The 16,316-nt window shown below is 31.3% G+C and overlaps 1 protein-coding gene across 1 annotated transcript in view; it reads left to right on the top strand.

Moving 5' to 3' along the window:
* Tnpo-SR (transportin 3) overlaps positions 1-16,316 on the top strand; it is a 118,463-nt gene that overhangs the window by 47,101 nt on the left and 55,046 nt on the right. The window contains exons 9-10 of the mRNA XM_089108080.1: positions 7,647-7,786; positions 12,375-12,566. Of these exons, the coding sequence (XP_088964206.1) occupies positions 7,647-7,786; positions 12,375-12,566 (332 nt within the window). The remainder of the gene's footprint in view (positions 1-7,646; positions 7,787-12,374; positions 12,567-16,316) is intronic.

The following is a 16,316-nucleotide window of genomic DNA, read 5'->3' as shown; positions in this document are numbered from 1 at the left end:
TTATTTTATAATATCTTCTATAAGACTTATATGAAGATAGGAGAAGTTGAAAAAAAAAAAAGTTTTTCTTCTTCTAGCTTTGATTATTCAGATACGAGATAAAAAGGATAGGAGTAGGAGAAATAAGTGAAATTCATTTTTTCTTCTTCTACTTTTGGTTTTCTCAGATCGGAGATAAGAATTATAGGAAGATATGAGAAGTTGAAAAAAAAACAAGTTTTTCTTCTTCTAGCTTTGATTATTCAGATACGAGATAAAAAGGATAGGAGTAGGAGAAATAATTTAAATTCATTTTTTCTTCTTCTACATTTTATTTTATCAGATCTGATATAATAATGATTGGAAGATAGGTGAATTTGAAAAAAAAAAAAGTTTTTATTATTCTAGATTTTATTATTAATATAATATATAAAAAGTATAGGATTATGATAAATAATTGAAATTCATTTTTTATTATTATAACTTTTATTTTCTAAGATCGGAGATAAGAATGATAGGAAGATAGGAGAAGTTGAAAAAAAAAAAAGTTTTTATTATTATCTCTTTGATTATTAAGATACGAGATAAAAAGGATAGGAGTAGGAGAAATAATTTAAATTCATTTTTTCTTCTTCTACCTTTGATTTTATCAGATAGGAGATAATAATTATAGTAAGATAGGAGAGTTTTAAAAAAAAAAAAATTTTTTATTATTCTTGCTTTTTTTATTAATATACGATATAAAAATGAGCTGAGTATGAGAAATAAGTGAAATTAATTTTTTATTCTTCTACCTTTGATTTTCTCAGATCGGAGATAAGAATTATAGGAAGATAGGAGAAGTTTAAAAAAAGAAAGTTTTTATTCTTATAGCTTTGATTTTTCAGATAAGAGATAAAAAGGATAGGAGTAGGAGAAATAAGTGTAATTAATTTTTTCTTCTTCTACCTTTGATTTTCTCAGATCGGAGATAAGTATGATAGGAAGATAGGAGAATTTGAAAAAAAAAAAAGTTTTTCTTATTCTAGCTTTGATTATTCAGATACGAGATAAAAAGGATAGGAGTAGGAGAAATAAGTTAAATTCATTTTTTCTTATTATACCTTTTATTTTATCATATGTGATATAAGAATGATAGGAAGATAGTAGAAGTTGAAAAAAAAAAAAGTTTTTCTTCTTCTAGCTTTGATTATTCAGATACGATATAAAAAGGATAGGAGTAGGAGAAATAAGTGAAATTCATTTTTTCTTCTTCTAACTTTGATTTTCTCAGATAGGAGATAAGAATGATAGGAAGATAGGAGAAGTTGAAAAAAAAAAAAAGTTTTTATTATTCTAGCTTTTATAATTAATATACGAGATAAAAATGAAAGGAGTAGGAGAAATAAGAGAAATTCATTTTTTATTATTCTACCTTTGATTTTCTCAGATCGGATATAAGAATTATAGGAAGATAGGAGAAGTTGAAAAAAGAAACAGTTTTTCTTCTTCTAGCTTTGATTATTCAGATACGAGATAAAAAGGATAGGAGTAGGAGAAATAAGTGAAATTCATTTTTTCTTCTTCTACCTTTTATTTTCTCATATCGGAGATAAGAATTATATGAATATAGTATAAGTTTAAAAAAAAAATATTTGAGTATTCTATCTTTTATTATTAATATAAGAGATAAAAAGGATAGGAGTAGGAGAAATAAGTGAAATTCATTTTTTCTTGTTATAACTTTGATTTTCTCAGATCGGAGATAAGAATGATAGGAAGATAGGAGAAGTTGAAAAAAAAACAGTTTTTCTTCTTCTAGCTTTGATTATTCAGATACGAGATAAAAAGGATAGGAGTAGGAGAAATAAGTGAAATTCATTTTTTCTTCTTCTACCTTTGATTTTCTCAGATCGGAGATAAGAATGATAGGAAGATAGGAGAAGTTGAAAAAAAAACAGTTTTTATTATTATAGCTTTTATTATTAATATAAGAGATAAAAAGGATAGGAGTAGGATAAATAAGTGAAATTCATTTTTTCTTCTTCTACCTTTGATTTTCTCAGATCGGATATAAGAATGATAGTAATATAGGATAATTTTAAAAAAAAAAGTTTTTATTATTATAGCGTTTAATATTAAGATAAGATATAAAAAGGATAGTAGTAGGATAAATAATTTAAATTCATTTTTTCTTCTTATAAAATTGATTGTATAATATCGGAGATAAGAATTATAGTAAGATAGGATAAGTTGAAAAAAAAAATTTTTGATTCTTGTATATTTGATTATTAAGATACTAGATAAAAAGTATAGGAGTAGGAGAAATAATTGAAATAAATTTTTTATTATTCTACCTTTGATTTTATAAGATCTGAGATAAGAATGATAGGAAGATAGGATAATTTGAAAAAAAAAACAGTTTTTCTTCTTATAGCTTTGATTATTCAGATACGAGATAAAAAGGATAGGAGTAGGAGAAATAAGTGAAATTAATTTTTTCTTCTTCTACCTTTGATTTTCTCAGATCGGATATAAGAATTATAGGAAGATAGGAGAAGTTGAAAAAAAAACAAGTTTTTCTTCTTCTAGCTTTGATTATTCAGATACGAGATAAAAAGTATAGTAGTAGTAGAAATAAGTGAAATTCATTTTTTCTTCTTCTACCTTTTATTTTCTCAGATCGGATATAAGAATGATAGGAAGATAGGAGAAGTTGAAAAAAAAACAGTTTTTCTTCTTCTAGCTTTGATTATTCAGATACGAGATAAAAAGGATAGGAGTAGGAGAAATAAGTGAAATTCATTTTTTCTTCTTCTACCTTTGATTTTCTCAGATCGGAGATAAGAATGATAGGAAGATAGGAGAAGTTGAAAAAAAAAAAGTTTTTATTATTCTAGCTTTGATTTTTCAGATACGAGATAAAAAGGATAGGAGTAGGAGAAATAAGTGAAATTCATTTTTTCTTCTTCTACCTTTGATTTTCTCAGATCGGAGATAAGAATGATAGGAAGATAGGAGAAGTTGAAAAAATAAACAGTTTTTCTTCTTCTAGCTTTGATTATTCAGATACGAGATAAAAAGGATAGGAGTAGGAGAAATAAGTGAAATTCATTTTTTCTTCTTCTACCTTTGATTTTCTCAGATCGGAGATAAGAATGATAGGAAGATAGGAGAAGTTGAAAAAAAGAAAGTTTTTATTATTATAGATTTTATTTTTAAGATACGATATAAAAAGGATAGGAGTAGGAGAAATAAGTGAAATTCATTTTTTCTTCTTCTACATTTGATTTTATCAGATAGGAGATAAGAATGATAGGAAGATATGAGAATTTGAAAAAAAAAAACAGTTTTTCTTCTTCTAGCTTTGATTATTCAGATACGAGATAAAAAGGATAGAAGTAGGAGAAATAAGTGAAATTCATTTTTTCTTCTTCTACCTTTGATTTTCTCAGATCGGAGATAAGAATGATAGGAAGATAGGAGAAGTAGAAAAAAAAACAGTATTTCTTCTTCTAGCTTTGATTTTTCAGATACGAGATAAAAAGGATAGGAGTAGGAGAAATAAGTGAAATTCATTTTTTCTTCTTCTACCTTTGATTGTCTCAGATCGGAGATAAGAATGATAGGAATATAGGAGAATTTGAAAAAAAAACAGTTTTTCTTCTTCTAGCTTTTATTATTAAGATAAGAGATAAAAAGGATAGGAGTAGGAGAAATAAGTGAAATTCATTTTTTCTTCTTCTACCTTTGATTTTCTAAGATCGGAGATAAGAATGATAGGAAGATAGGAGAGGTTGAAAAAAAAACAGTTTTTCTTCTTCTAGCTTTGATTTTTCAGATACGAGATAAAAAGGATAGGAGTAGGAGAAATAAGTGAAATTCATTTTTTCTTCTTCTACCTTTGATTTTCTCAGATCGGAGATAATAATGATAGGAAGATAGGAGAAGTTGAAAAAAAAAAAGTTTTTATTCTTCTAGATTTGATTATTCAGATACGAGATAAAAAGGATAGTAGTAGGAGAAATAATTTAAATTAATTTTTTCTTATTATACCTTTGATTTTCTCAGATCGGAGATAAGAATTATAGGAATATATGAGAAGTTTAAAAAAAAAAAAAGTTTTTCTTCTTCTAGCTTTGATTATTCAGATACGAGATAAAAAGGATAGGAGTAGGAGAAATAAGTGAAATTCATTTTTTCTTCTTCTACTTTTGATTTTCTCAGATCGGAGATAAGAATGATAGGAAGATAGGAGAAGTTGAAAAAAAAACAGTTTTTCTTCTTCTAGCTTTGATTATTCAGATACGAGATAAAAAGGATAGAAGTAGGAGAAATAAGTGAAATTCATTTTTTCTTCTTCTACCTTTGATTTTCTCAGATCGGAGATAAGAATGATAGGAAGATAGGAGAAGTTGAAAAAAAAACAGTTTTTCTTATTGTAGCTTTGATTATTCAGATACGAGATAAAAAGGATAGGAGTAGGAGAAATAAGTGAAATTCATTTTTTCTTCTTCTACCTTTGATTTTATCAGATCGGAGATAAGAATGATAGGAAGATAGGAGAAGTTGAAAAAAAAACAGTTTTTCTTCTTCTAGCTTTTATTATTCAGATACGAGATAAAAAGGATAGGAGTAGGAGAAATAAGTGAAATTCATTTTTTCTTCTTCTACCTTTGATTTTCTCAGATCGGAGATAAGAATGATAGGAAGATAGGAGAAGTTGAAAAAAAAACAGTTTTTATTATTATAGCTTTGATTATTCAGATACGAGATAAAAAGGATAGGAGTAGGAGAAATAAGTGAAATTCATTTTTTCTTCTTCTACCTTTGATTTTATCATATCGTAGATAAGAATGATAGGAAGATAGGAGAAGTTGAAAAAAAAACAGTTTTTATTCTTATAGGGTTTTTTATTAATATAAGATATAAAATGTATAGGAGTAGGAGAAATAATTGAAATTAATTTTTTCTTCTTCTACCTTTGATTTTATAAGATCGGAGATAATAATTATAGGAAGATAGGAGAAGTTGAAAAAAGAAACAGTTTTTATTATTCTAGCTTTGATTATTCAGATACGATATAAAAAGGATAGGAGTAGGAGAAATAAGTGAAATTCATTTTTTCTTCTTCTACCTTTGATTTTCTCAGATCGGAGATAAGAATGATAGGAAGATAGGAGAATTTGAAAAAAAAACAGTTTTTCTTATTCTAGCTTTGATTATTCAGATACGAGATAAAAAGGATAGGAGTAGGAGAAATAAGTGAAATTCATTTTTTCTTCTTCTACCTTTGATTTTCTCAGATCGGAGATAAGAATGATAGGAAGATAGGAGAATTTGAAAAAAAAACAGTTTTTCTTCTTCTAGCTTTGATTATTCAGATACGAGATAAAAAGGATAGGAGTAGGAGAAATAAGTGAAATTCATTTTTTCTTCTTCTAACTTTGAATTTCTCAGATCGGATATAATACTGATATTAAGATATTATAATTTTAAAAAAAACAATTTTTTATTCTTCTAGCTTTGATTATTCAGATACGAGATAAAAAGGATAGGAGTAGGAGAAATAAGTGAAATTCATTTTTTCTTATTATACCTTTGATTGTCTCAGATCGGAGATAAGAATGATAGGAAGATAGGATAATTTTAAAAAAAACAAGTTTTTCTTCTTCTATCTTTGATTATTCAGATACGATATAAAAAGGATAGGAGTAGGAGAAATAAGTGAAATTCATTTTTTATTATTATACCTTTGTTTTTATAATATATTAGATAATACTGATATCATTATATGTGAGTTTGAAAAAAAAACAAGTTTTTATTATTCTAGAATTTATTATTAATATAAGATATAAAAAGGATAGGAGTATTATAAATAAGTTAAATTCATTTTTTCTTATTATAACATTGATTTTCTCAGATCGGAGATAATAATGATATTAAGATAGGTGAATTTGAAAAAAAAACAAGTTTTTATTATTCTTTATTTTATTATTAATATAAGATATAAAAATGAAATTAGTTGTATAAAAAATTTAAATTATTTTTTTCTTATTCTACATTTGATTTTATAATATCGGATATAAGAATGATAGGAAGATAGGAGAAGTTGAAAAAAAAAAAAGTTTTTCTTCTTCTAGCTTTGATTATTCAGATACGAGATAAAAAGGATAGGAGTAGGAGAAATAAGTTAAATTAATTTTTTCTTCTTCTACCTTTGATTTTCTCAGATCGGAGATAATACTGATATGAAGATTGGATAATTTTAAAAAAAGAAATTTTTTCTTCTTCTAGCTTTGATTATTAAGATACGAGATAAAAAGGATAGGAGTAGGAGAAATAAGTGAAATTCATTTTTTATTCTTCTACCTTTGATTTTCTCAGATCGGAGATAAGAATTATAGGAAGATAGGAGAATTTGAAAAAAAAAAAAGTTTTTCTTCTTCTAGATTTGATTATTCAGATACGATATAAAAAGGATAGGAGTATGAGAAATAAGTTAAATTCATTTTTTATTCTTCTACATTTGATTTTCTAATATCGGATATAACAATGATAGGAAGATAGGTTAATTTGAAAAAAAAACAAGTTTTTATTATTCTAGATTTTATTATTAATATACGATATAAAAAGTATAGGATTAGGAGAAATAAGTGAAATTCATTTTTTCTTCTTCTACCTTTTATTTTATCAGATCGTATATAAGAATTATAGGAAGATAGGAGAAGTTGAAAAAAAAACAAGTTTTTCTTCTTCTAGCTTTGATTATTCAGATACGAGATAAAAAGGATAGGAGTAGGAGAAATAAGTGAAATTCATTTTTTCTTCTTCTACCTTTGGTTTTCTCAGATCGGAGATAAGAATTATATGAAGATAGGATAAGTTGAAAAAAAAACAAGTATTTCTTCTTCTAGCTTTGATTATTCAGATACGAGATAAAAAGGATAGGAGTAGGAGAAATAAGTGAAATTCATTTTTTCTTCTTCTACCATTGATTTTATCATATCGTTTATAATAATGTTAGGAATATATGTTAGGTTGAAAAAAAAACAAGTTTTTATTATTCTAGCTTTGATTATTCAGATAAGATATAAAAAGGATAGGAGTAGGAGAAATAAGTGAAATACATTTTTTCTTCTTATACCTTTTATTTTATCAGATAGTAGATAAGAATGATATGAAGATAGGAGAATTTGAAAAAAAAAACAGTTTTTATTATTATAGCTTTTATTATTAAGATACGAGATAAAAAGGATAGGAGTAGGAGAAATAAGTGAAATTCATTTTTTCTTCTTCTACCTTTGATTTTCTCAGATCGGAGATAAGACTGATAGGAATATAGGATAAGTTGAAAAAAAGAAAGTTTTTCTTCTTCTAGCTTTGATTATTCAGATACGAGATAAAAAGGATAGGAGTAGGAGAAATAAGTGAAATTCATTTTTTCTTCTTCTACCTTTGATTTTCTCAGATCGGAGATAACAATGATAGGAAGATAGGAGAAAAAAGTCAAATTCTAGGTTTCATTATCCAGCTCTCTGAATCTGAAAATGTTTGAAAATCAACGTGTCGGTAGGGGAAAAAGATCGATCTCCTAACACCAATCTACTCAACACATGGCTTTGTCTGCCTTACCTTTTGAATCAGTGCTTCTGTCTTGCTGTTACAGAGGATTGTTCTTTTTCTAGGGATGAGAATGAAGTAATTCCAGGTGTCCTTCAAGCAATATTGAGCCTTCCTCACGAGGCTCACATATGCGTTCGTCATACATCGCTATGGCTTATCTCTGAAATGCCTGACTGGATTGATCACCACCCAGAGTACTTAGGTAATACAACCAAACTTTTGAAGAGTGTTTCATTGCAAGTAAAATACAATGGACAAAGACAATTAGGGTTAATATACCTAATATGTTTAATTTACGCAGTAGGTATAAGGAGGTTTGTTTTCAAGAAGGATGATTGAAAAAGGAATTTAATGCCTCATAAAGACCAAACCTGTATTACCTCTGCTACTGTAACAAAATATTTGAGTTTATAAACTTTTGTTTTCCTTATTTGATAGATTGTACCAAAAACTATGGGAAACTGGTATGACTAGAAATTGAAATCCAATTTCGAAATGAAATTTATCTACGTTTTTTAGTGTCTACGATTAAGGATTTGGTGTTATCTCTGCTTTTTTTAATTGAATCATCTGAAGTTGTTGTTGTTTCAAACAGATCGTGGTAACCAACTGTAAGTAAGGAGCGACCCGGCTCAATAGTAACCGAAACTCTAAAAATGGAATTTTGATATCAATAGATACATCAAAAGAATTGGATTTTTATGCTGATGTCAAATATATAAGTTTCATCAAATCTAGTCTAACCCATCAAAAGTGACGAGCATGAGAATATTTGCCTTATTTTCGAAAAAAGGGGGAAACATCCCCTAAAAGGCATAGAATATTAATGAAAATCACACCATCAGATTCAGCGTACCGGAAAATTCTACCGTAGAGGTTCCAAGCTCCTATCTTCAAAAATGTGGAACTTGGAATTTTTTACCAGAAAAAAGATCATGGATGCGTGTTTATTTGTTTTTTTGTTTGTTTTTTCCTTCCCAGGGGTGATCGTATCGACCCAGTGGTCCTAGAATAGGAGAGGGAAACTAATCCCCCTCCCACGCTCTGTTTTTCCCAAAGTCACCAGATCAAAATTTTGAGAGGGCCATTTGGTTCAGCATAGTCGAAAAATCTAATAACTACCGTATGTCTTTTAGGATGACTTAACCCTCCACAGTCCCCGGGGGAAGGGCTGCAAGTTTTGAACTTTGCCCATTGTTTACATATAGTATTTGTTATTGGGAAGTATACAGACGTTTTCAGGTTGGATTTTTACTTGTTGGGGGTAACGGGGCGGGGAGAAGGTTATGTGGGAGGATCTTTCCATGGGGTAAGGGAATTTTTCGTTAAGGGGACGCCGGATTTCCCAGCATTATTTAAAAAACGATCAGAAATTAAATAAAAAACAAGTCTTTCAACTGAAAGTAAGGAGCAAGATTAAAACTAAAAATGAACAGAAAATATTACGTTAATGAGGGGGGTTGCCTCTTCTCAATAGGTTGTTCTTACGCTAAAGTTTTTTTTTAACTTTCAAAAGAAGTTATTATTCTAATTAAACAACTTTTGTGATTCAGGAGTCGTTCTTAAATAACTGGAACAAAATTCAAACTTGGGTTATTATAAGGTTATTATTAGTTAATAAATAGTAAAATTAATATTCAAATTTCGTTTTAATTATTCATGTACGGTGAGTAATCTTCAAAACCTGCATTAATTCAAAAACGTTCAGAAATAAAATAAAAAACAAGTTTTTTTTTTAACTGAAAGTAAGGAGTGACATTAAAACTTAAAACGAACAAAAATTGTTCCGAATATGAAACGGGCTGTCCCCTCCTCAACGCCCCGCTTTTTGCTCTAAAGTTTGACTCTTTCTCACACCTCTACTTTTTAAAACAATAAAAAACTTTAGCGTAAAGAATGGGGCGTTGAGGAAGGGACAGCCCTTTCACATACGGAAGGGAATTTCTGTTCGTTTTAAGTTTTAATGTCGCTCCTTACTTTCAGTTAAAATTTTTTTTTATTTAATTAGAGCTAGTGTTATCCTCTTTTTTTTCTGTTTTTACTTATTTTTACAGTACTGAGGCTGCACTGTCTGTGTATAAATCCGTATTGACACACCAGAATTGCAGTTTGATTATCAGTTGGATATGTTTGTGTTTAGTACTAGCATGAAGTTGGACATGTAAACAAAACATGACTTTTTGTTCATTCAAAAATCTAATCTGGCCCTTAAATTAGTACCTAGAATTAACAATATTTTCCAAGGGGTTATGTAGTCAATTTTTTTCATTATTTTTTTTAAACAGTTGCAGTCTGAGAGTGATACGGAGAAATAGTCATTGTTTAATAGAGGTCGGTTTATCTCATCTCAAATTAGCCCTATTTTGATCCAATCTTTTTGCGACAACCTAGTTGAGCGCTTGTACTAATCTTTCGAAGGAAACTCCTGCGAGTCTCTTCATTTGCCTCACACATGATGAATTCTTGTCTGTTCTGAAGGCCATTTACTCGAGAATTATTCAGAAGCAATGTTAGTAAAATAACTGCTAAAAGTGTGTGCCTCAATGACTGCACCCCCCCCCCCCAGAAATCAGAATTATTTCCTATAATTAGCTGTATAAACTAAAATTATTTTTACCAGTATTGCTATATTACTACTACTAACAACTCACCGCAGCACCAAGCGGCCTGAGGCCAACACAGCTACGAACGCTCTTCCTCCATCCCGATCTATTCAAAGCCTCCCTTTTTACACCCTCCCTGGAAGATCCCATTTCCTTTAAATCTTTCTTTATGACATCCTCCCACCCCAGACGAGGATGACCTGCTTTCCGTTTAGCCCAAGACGGTTGGCCGAAAAGGAGAATCTTCGGCAATCTGTCATTCTTCTTCCGCAGAACGTGCCCTAGCCATCTCAAACTTTCTCTCATTATAGCCCTATAAAGCGGGATTGAACCACATTTTTCGTACAGCCTACAGTTTGAAATCTGGTCAGTCAGCCGGGTACCCCAGACAATCCGTATGCAATTTCTCTGAAAAATATCTGGTAAATCTTGATCCGCTTTTCGGAACGCCCATGCTTCAGAGCCATGATTGACTACTGTCATCACTGTACCTTCCAATATTCTAATCTTGGTTTGCAGATCTATATTCTTATTCTTACAAACTTTTTTTCAACTGTGAAAAAACACCCTGAGCCTTGGCTATTCTAACTTTAACATCTTCACTACTCCCACCGTGTTCACTAATAATACTAGCAAGGTAAGTAAAGTTCTACACCTGATCAATCTGTTTGTTACCCAACTTCACCTTTTCATCTTCACTTATTCCTAGCCTTAGTGACTTAGTCTTCTTAACATTAATTTTCAAACCTATTCTAGCACCCTGAACTCGCAAAACCTCTTAAAGTTCATTCATTTTGCTCACACTTTCATACGGGATGCTTAAATCATCAGCATAATCTAAGTCCCATTGCCTTCCCTGTGCTCCTTAAGACAAAGTCCATAAAAATAATCCATATAAAGGAGGGTAGAACATAACCCTGCTTAACTTCTGATTTAATACAAAACCAGCTGCTAACCTCATTTCCTACCTTAACCGCAGCAGTGTTATTCTCGCACATAGCACCCGGGACGTATGCAGGGGGGGCCTCCGGGCCCGCCCCCCTCGAAATCTCACGATTTTTTTCCTAATAATTTTCTGATTTTTGTCACAGAATAATGGGTTTGAAAGATTTGGCCCCCCTCCCCCCGAAACAAATTCCTGCGTACGTGCCTGCATAGTACTAATCACTTTAATGTTTTTGTCTGGTATACCATACAAGGATAAGACCTTTGCTAAAATTCTTCTATCAACAGAATCGAACGCTTGCTCATAATCTATAAAACTGAGGACCAATGGTGTTTGACAACTAAGGCACTTTTCAATTATTACCCCAAGAGTGAAAGTTTGGTCGAAACATCCTCTACCTTTTCTAAAACCACCATGTTCTTCTTTTAAAATTTTGACTACAGCATCTCTCAGTCTAAAAAGTATCATATTACTAAGTAATTTGCTACCTACAGAGACCAGACTAATGCCTCAATAATTACGACACTCACTTTTATCACCTTTCTTATACAGTAGTTTAGTTAAGGTTAATTAAGTACTACTATAATGAGTAGTGTATTGCTTAAGTATGTCTTCTGAATAGACAACATTTGTGTATAATATTACTAAGTAATTTGTTACCTACAGAGACTAGACTAATGCCTCGATAATTACGACACTCACTCTTATCACCTTTCTTATGCAGTGGTTTAATTAAGGTTAATCAAGTGCTACTATAATTAGTAGTGTAGTGCTTAATTATGTCTTCTGAATAGACAACCGTTGTGTACATTTGTCTATAACAGTTTTAAGACGTTTATTTGTCCATTGGTTATTACAGAGTTGAAATTGTGAGAAGAAGTTTACCAATCTTCCCTATCTTCTATGAAACAAATACGCCTCTTTATATACAACCAATAGATAAAGACTCACTCGACGAATCTTCATCCCTCTTGAATTCATTTGAAAAAAAATGTGGGAGGTACGCCTTAGGGTATTAAAACAAAAATAAAAGCTATATTTTTAGGAATATTTTTTCGTTAAAATCCGCATAATTTTATGATTGCACCATTTGTTAGTATTCTCATCTAAACTGTAAGAATTGTTGCTTACGAGGTGTGTATGCTAAATATTCAGTAAACCCGAGCCTGGTAGTACTGATCTTAATCTGAACCTAGTTATCTTATTCGTTTTTTTTTTCAAAATATTTTATTACTTTTCAGACTCTGTTTTAAATTTTCTTTTGGGCCATTTGACTGATCCCCGTTTAACTGGTATTGCATCAAGTGCTATTGAATCAATTTGCAACGTTGCAAGAGACCGTTTGACCAAACACTTTGACGGCCTTCTTCAAATTATCAAAAATATGGATGCTTTCCCCCTCAGTTTGCACGCCAGCACAAATATTTTGAAAGGTAAGAATTGACAATTGTTCTTTTTTTCAGTTAGATCTTTCAAGCTGTGGGTACCGAATGAGTAACATGTAGACCCCGGCGCCACGCCGGCGGAGCGACCGAACGCCGCCAACGAGAGGCCCGGTTGACTGCCGCCGAAGTGTCGCTACGCCGCAGGTGCTTCGCCACCTTTAGAGCCGGTGGCGTTCGGCTGACTTTGAATTAATTTTGCGGCAATTCTTTATTGCGTCAACGCCAAAGTCGGAGCTTTTTTTTTTCGTGTGGTATAGTATTTCAATTTTCCTGATTAGAAATCAAGCAGGGCTTGCACTATCCCCGAATTTTCGGGTATTTCGATGAAAATCTATGCGTCACCCCGAAAAAAAATTTGGTTCCCCGAATCCTCAAAAATCACCCAATCACGGTGCCACCCCTAACGATTTATCACCAATGACTTTCCCTGCCAAATATTACTTTGCATACCATAATTCGTCACTACTCTCTTGTTCGTTAATTTTCGTCTCTTTTGTTACTTCGCATAAAAACCAGACAGATGCAATTGCAATAAACACAGTTCTTCATATGTTGACAAAAAAAGTATCGTCTTTATGAAATTAGATTAAATAATTTCGAATGCAGCTTCCCAATCGCTATTTCTTACATCATTCGTAGTCAAGAATTGTATTGTAAGTTGAATAGAACGCATTCACTACTATACAGCTTCAGTTGGATTTTGAAATTGATAGTCACAGATTGTTTCTACAGCTGAATCTTAAGTTTGCAGATTTTTTTTTTTTTTTTTTTTTTTTGCTGTTTTTAGATAAGATTTTCTTAATGTTTAATGCACAATTGTTGAACGCCTGATAGATTAAAGAAAATACAGTCTTTTTTGTGAAAAAAATTTACTCGCCCCTCCCCCCCCCCCCAAAAAAAAAACTTTCTATTGAGTCAAAGTTTATTTATAGACTAAGCTATGTACAAGGTTGGGGAATTAAAGATTGAAACGGAAGTTACCCCAAAAATATGATTAATAAAAAAATTGTAAATTATTGCCTATACGGGGGGATAGGGGGCTATCATTTTAAATGATAATGCCTCATTTATTTTAATTGAAAGTAGGGACGCCAAAAAAATAATAATTTTTTTTTCATTTAAAGTTGAGACGGAAGAAAATGATATCAAATTCCCTGGGAAACCATTGAAATATTTTGATAGACCCAGAGCCCCATATTGGGACTTGCTCATTGTCTTGGGTATTTTGCGATTTCTCATAGGCTACTGGCCTAATTTGGGTTTTGTGTGTTCTTCCTTTTAATCAGATTCTTTGGATCTTATTGAATGCCACGGCGAATCTATGACTCAGTTTTTCAATAATTTGAGGTATCTCTGAATAATTTCGAAATTTTTGTTGTTGTCTTTGTACCCCTTTACTGATACTCATACTCATACCCCTACTCATACCCTCAATTTTTTTCAAGGAACACTAAGCTATTTAACGTTATTTCGCGTGTTTGTTTGAATTATTTTTTAATGTAAAGCTGGGACGGTATCCTATCAAGGTGGTATCCATTTTTTACCTAAGAAAATAGCTGGCACTTCATTTTTCTTCATACCGAATAAACCATCAAGTGTTTTTTGTTTCATTGTAATTGAATTGTTCTCATATGAAATGTTCATCATGTATTTTTCAATTTGATAAATTTACTCCTTTTAGATGCAGTTTACAATTTAGCTGATAATAGGCATTTATGAGTGTATAATTTGGAATGAATCCCCAAAAGAAAAAATGAATAATATCCAAAAGAGCAGCCAAAAGCAATAAAAAAAAGCAGCAGTTTAGCATTAGCCTACATGACTTTATTGTATTAGCTTAAATTAGCATTAGCTTAATTGTTATTAAAAACCAGTTTTTAATACAAGGAAGGCCCTTAGGAATCCAAAAGAGCAAAAAAAAAAAAAAAAAAATCAAACAGTTCGTGGTAACGAACTGTAAGTAAGGAGCGACCCGGCTCAATGGTAACCGAAACTCTAAAAAACGGAATTTTGATACCAATAGATACATCAAAAGAATCAGATTTTTATCCTGATTTCAAATATATAAGTTTCATCAAGTTGATGGGTAATCTTACCCATCAAAAGTTACGCGCCTGAGAAAATTTGGCTGATTTTCGAAAAAAAGGGGAAAGACCCCCTAAAAGTTATAGAACCTTAATGAAATTATGGTTAAAACTGTTTATGTTAAGAATACATAGCTAATAGACACTTCAACTATTATGCAAGGGTTCTGAAACGCCACAGCCATAACTCATGAATAGGCCCGAATCTGTTGTAAATTCAAGCTGTGATTTGAGAAAGACTGATGAAAACGTAAATGTTTGCGGTCAACATTGATCGCGTGGGCGGCGCCCCGCCGATATCTTACCGGCGGTTGGCCGGCGGTGCACTGCCGCTGCTGTTTTTGGCCCCACCGCCGCCGGTCTTTCCTCATCGGCGCGGCGCCGAGGTCTAGTAATATGCTCCTTTTTGCTGGTAATAATTGACGTTACAGATTCGATTCAATAAATCAGCTTCCATAGCTTTTTCTATATAAGAATCTTATATTAAAGATGAATCTTTAGGAGATTCTAACTACATTATCATTATAATTATTTCGATAGGTGTTCTTTTAAATATGTTTTAAACATGTCATAACGCATTCCTATTTTCGATTCCTATTTTCAACATGTCATAACGCAATAAGGCTTATGAATAAAACGGAACAAAATTGACAGGTCTTGTGTTTTTTGAGCTGAAAATGACCATGTTTCATCAATACGGTTGGAATTTACTCTGGCTTTTGACGTTGGTTTACGTTAGCGCTCAGCTTTGTCCTTTATTTGATGTGTCTGTTTTTAATTTTGGAGTTCCAACCAACTAAAATAAATGTTTTGAACTGTTGAACAGAGGAAAATACTTGTTAAAAAAGACTTTACATTTATCAAATGCCTATTGAGATGCTTAATTACCGAGTTAAACCTTACCTGTTCTATGAGTTTATATGCTTTAGAAGTTTAAGATAATTACTAAGAAAATGGCCAGTCTTTCTCAGTGAATAGTTTGCATACGTAAGCTCCTAGACCTAAAAAAAAAAACAGAAAAAGAAAAAAAAAACTATACCACTGAAAAGTCTGGGTGAACCAATCACACTGGAATCATCAGATGGCGATAGAAGTACTTGTGCTCGGAAGGACATCTCACTTTCTATTTCAGATCTGTCTTCGAAAAATTTAAATTTAACGATAAGTGCTAAAATCAGTGTTAAAAGCACGAGCTGCTCGGCATGTACTGTACCACTACCACTATCCAGACGTAAGACCCTTGGGGGACAAAACTTTACGTCTGTCCAGCCCTTAAAAAATCTAATATTGTTTTATTGACAACTTTTTCAGCTTGCTGCAATACCTGTATTTGGTATTGCAAAAAATGCATCACAAATTTGCTTATATTCATTTTTGTTATGTTTTTACGAGTTGGAAAAACATTCCGACTACCCCCCGCCCTAGATACGGCCTTGTACTTTCCTTTTTATAGCTTTGTCCAACCATAACATTACTGCCCTAACCTTTTATTCTTATTGGAAGTCAAATCTTGTACCTACTGAGTCTTATTGAATAACAGAGAACTTATGATAGCTTTGATTGATGAAGGATTAAAATTATGTGGAGCCCCTCAGCCCTGGAAATCTTGTGGTCCCCTTAGAAGGAGCCTATTTTATCGAAATATGAGTGAATA

The sequence above is a fragment of the Artemia sp. Qi Xiang Cuo genome, chromosome 2, assembly GCF_049724085.1.
Source record: "Artemia sp. Qi Xiang Cuo chromosome 2, ASM4972408v1, whole genome shotgun sequence".
Taxonomy (NCBI): Eukaryota; Metazoa; Arthropoda; class Branchiopoda; order Anostraca; family Artemiidae; genus Artemia; species Artemia sp. Qi Xiang Cuo.
Note: the sequence above shows the minus strand (reverse complement) of the source record. Positions and strands in the feature narration are given on the sequence as shown.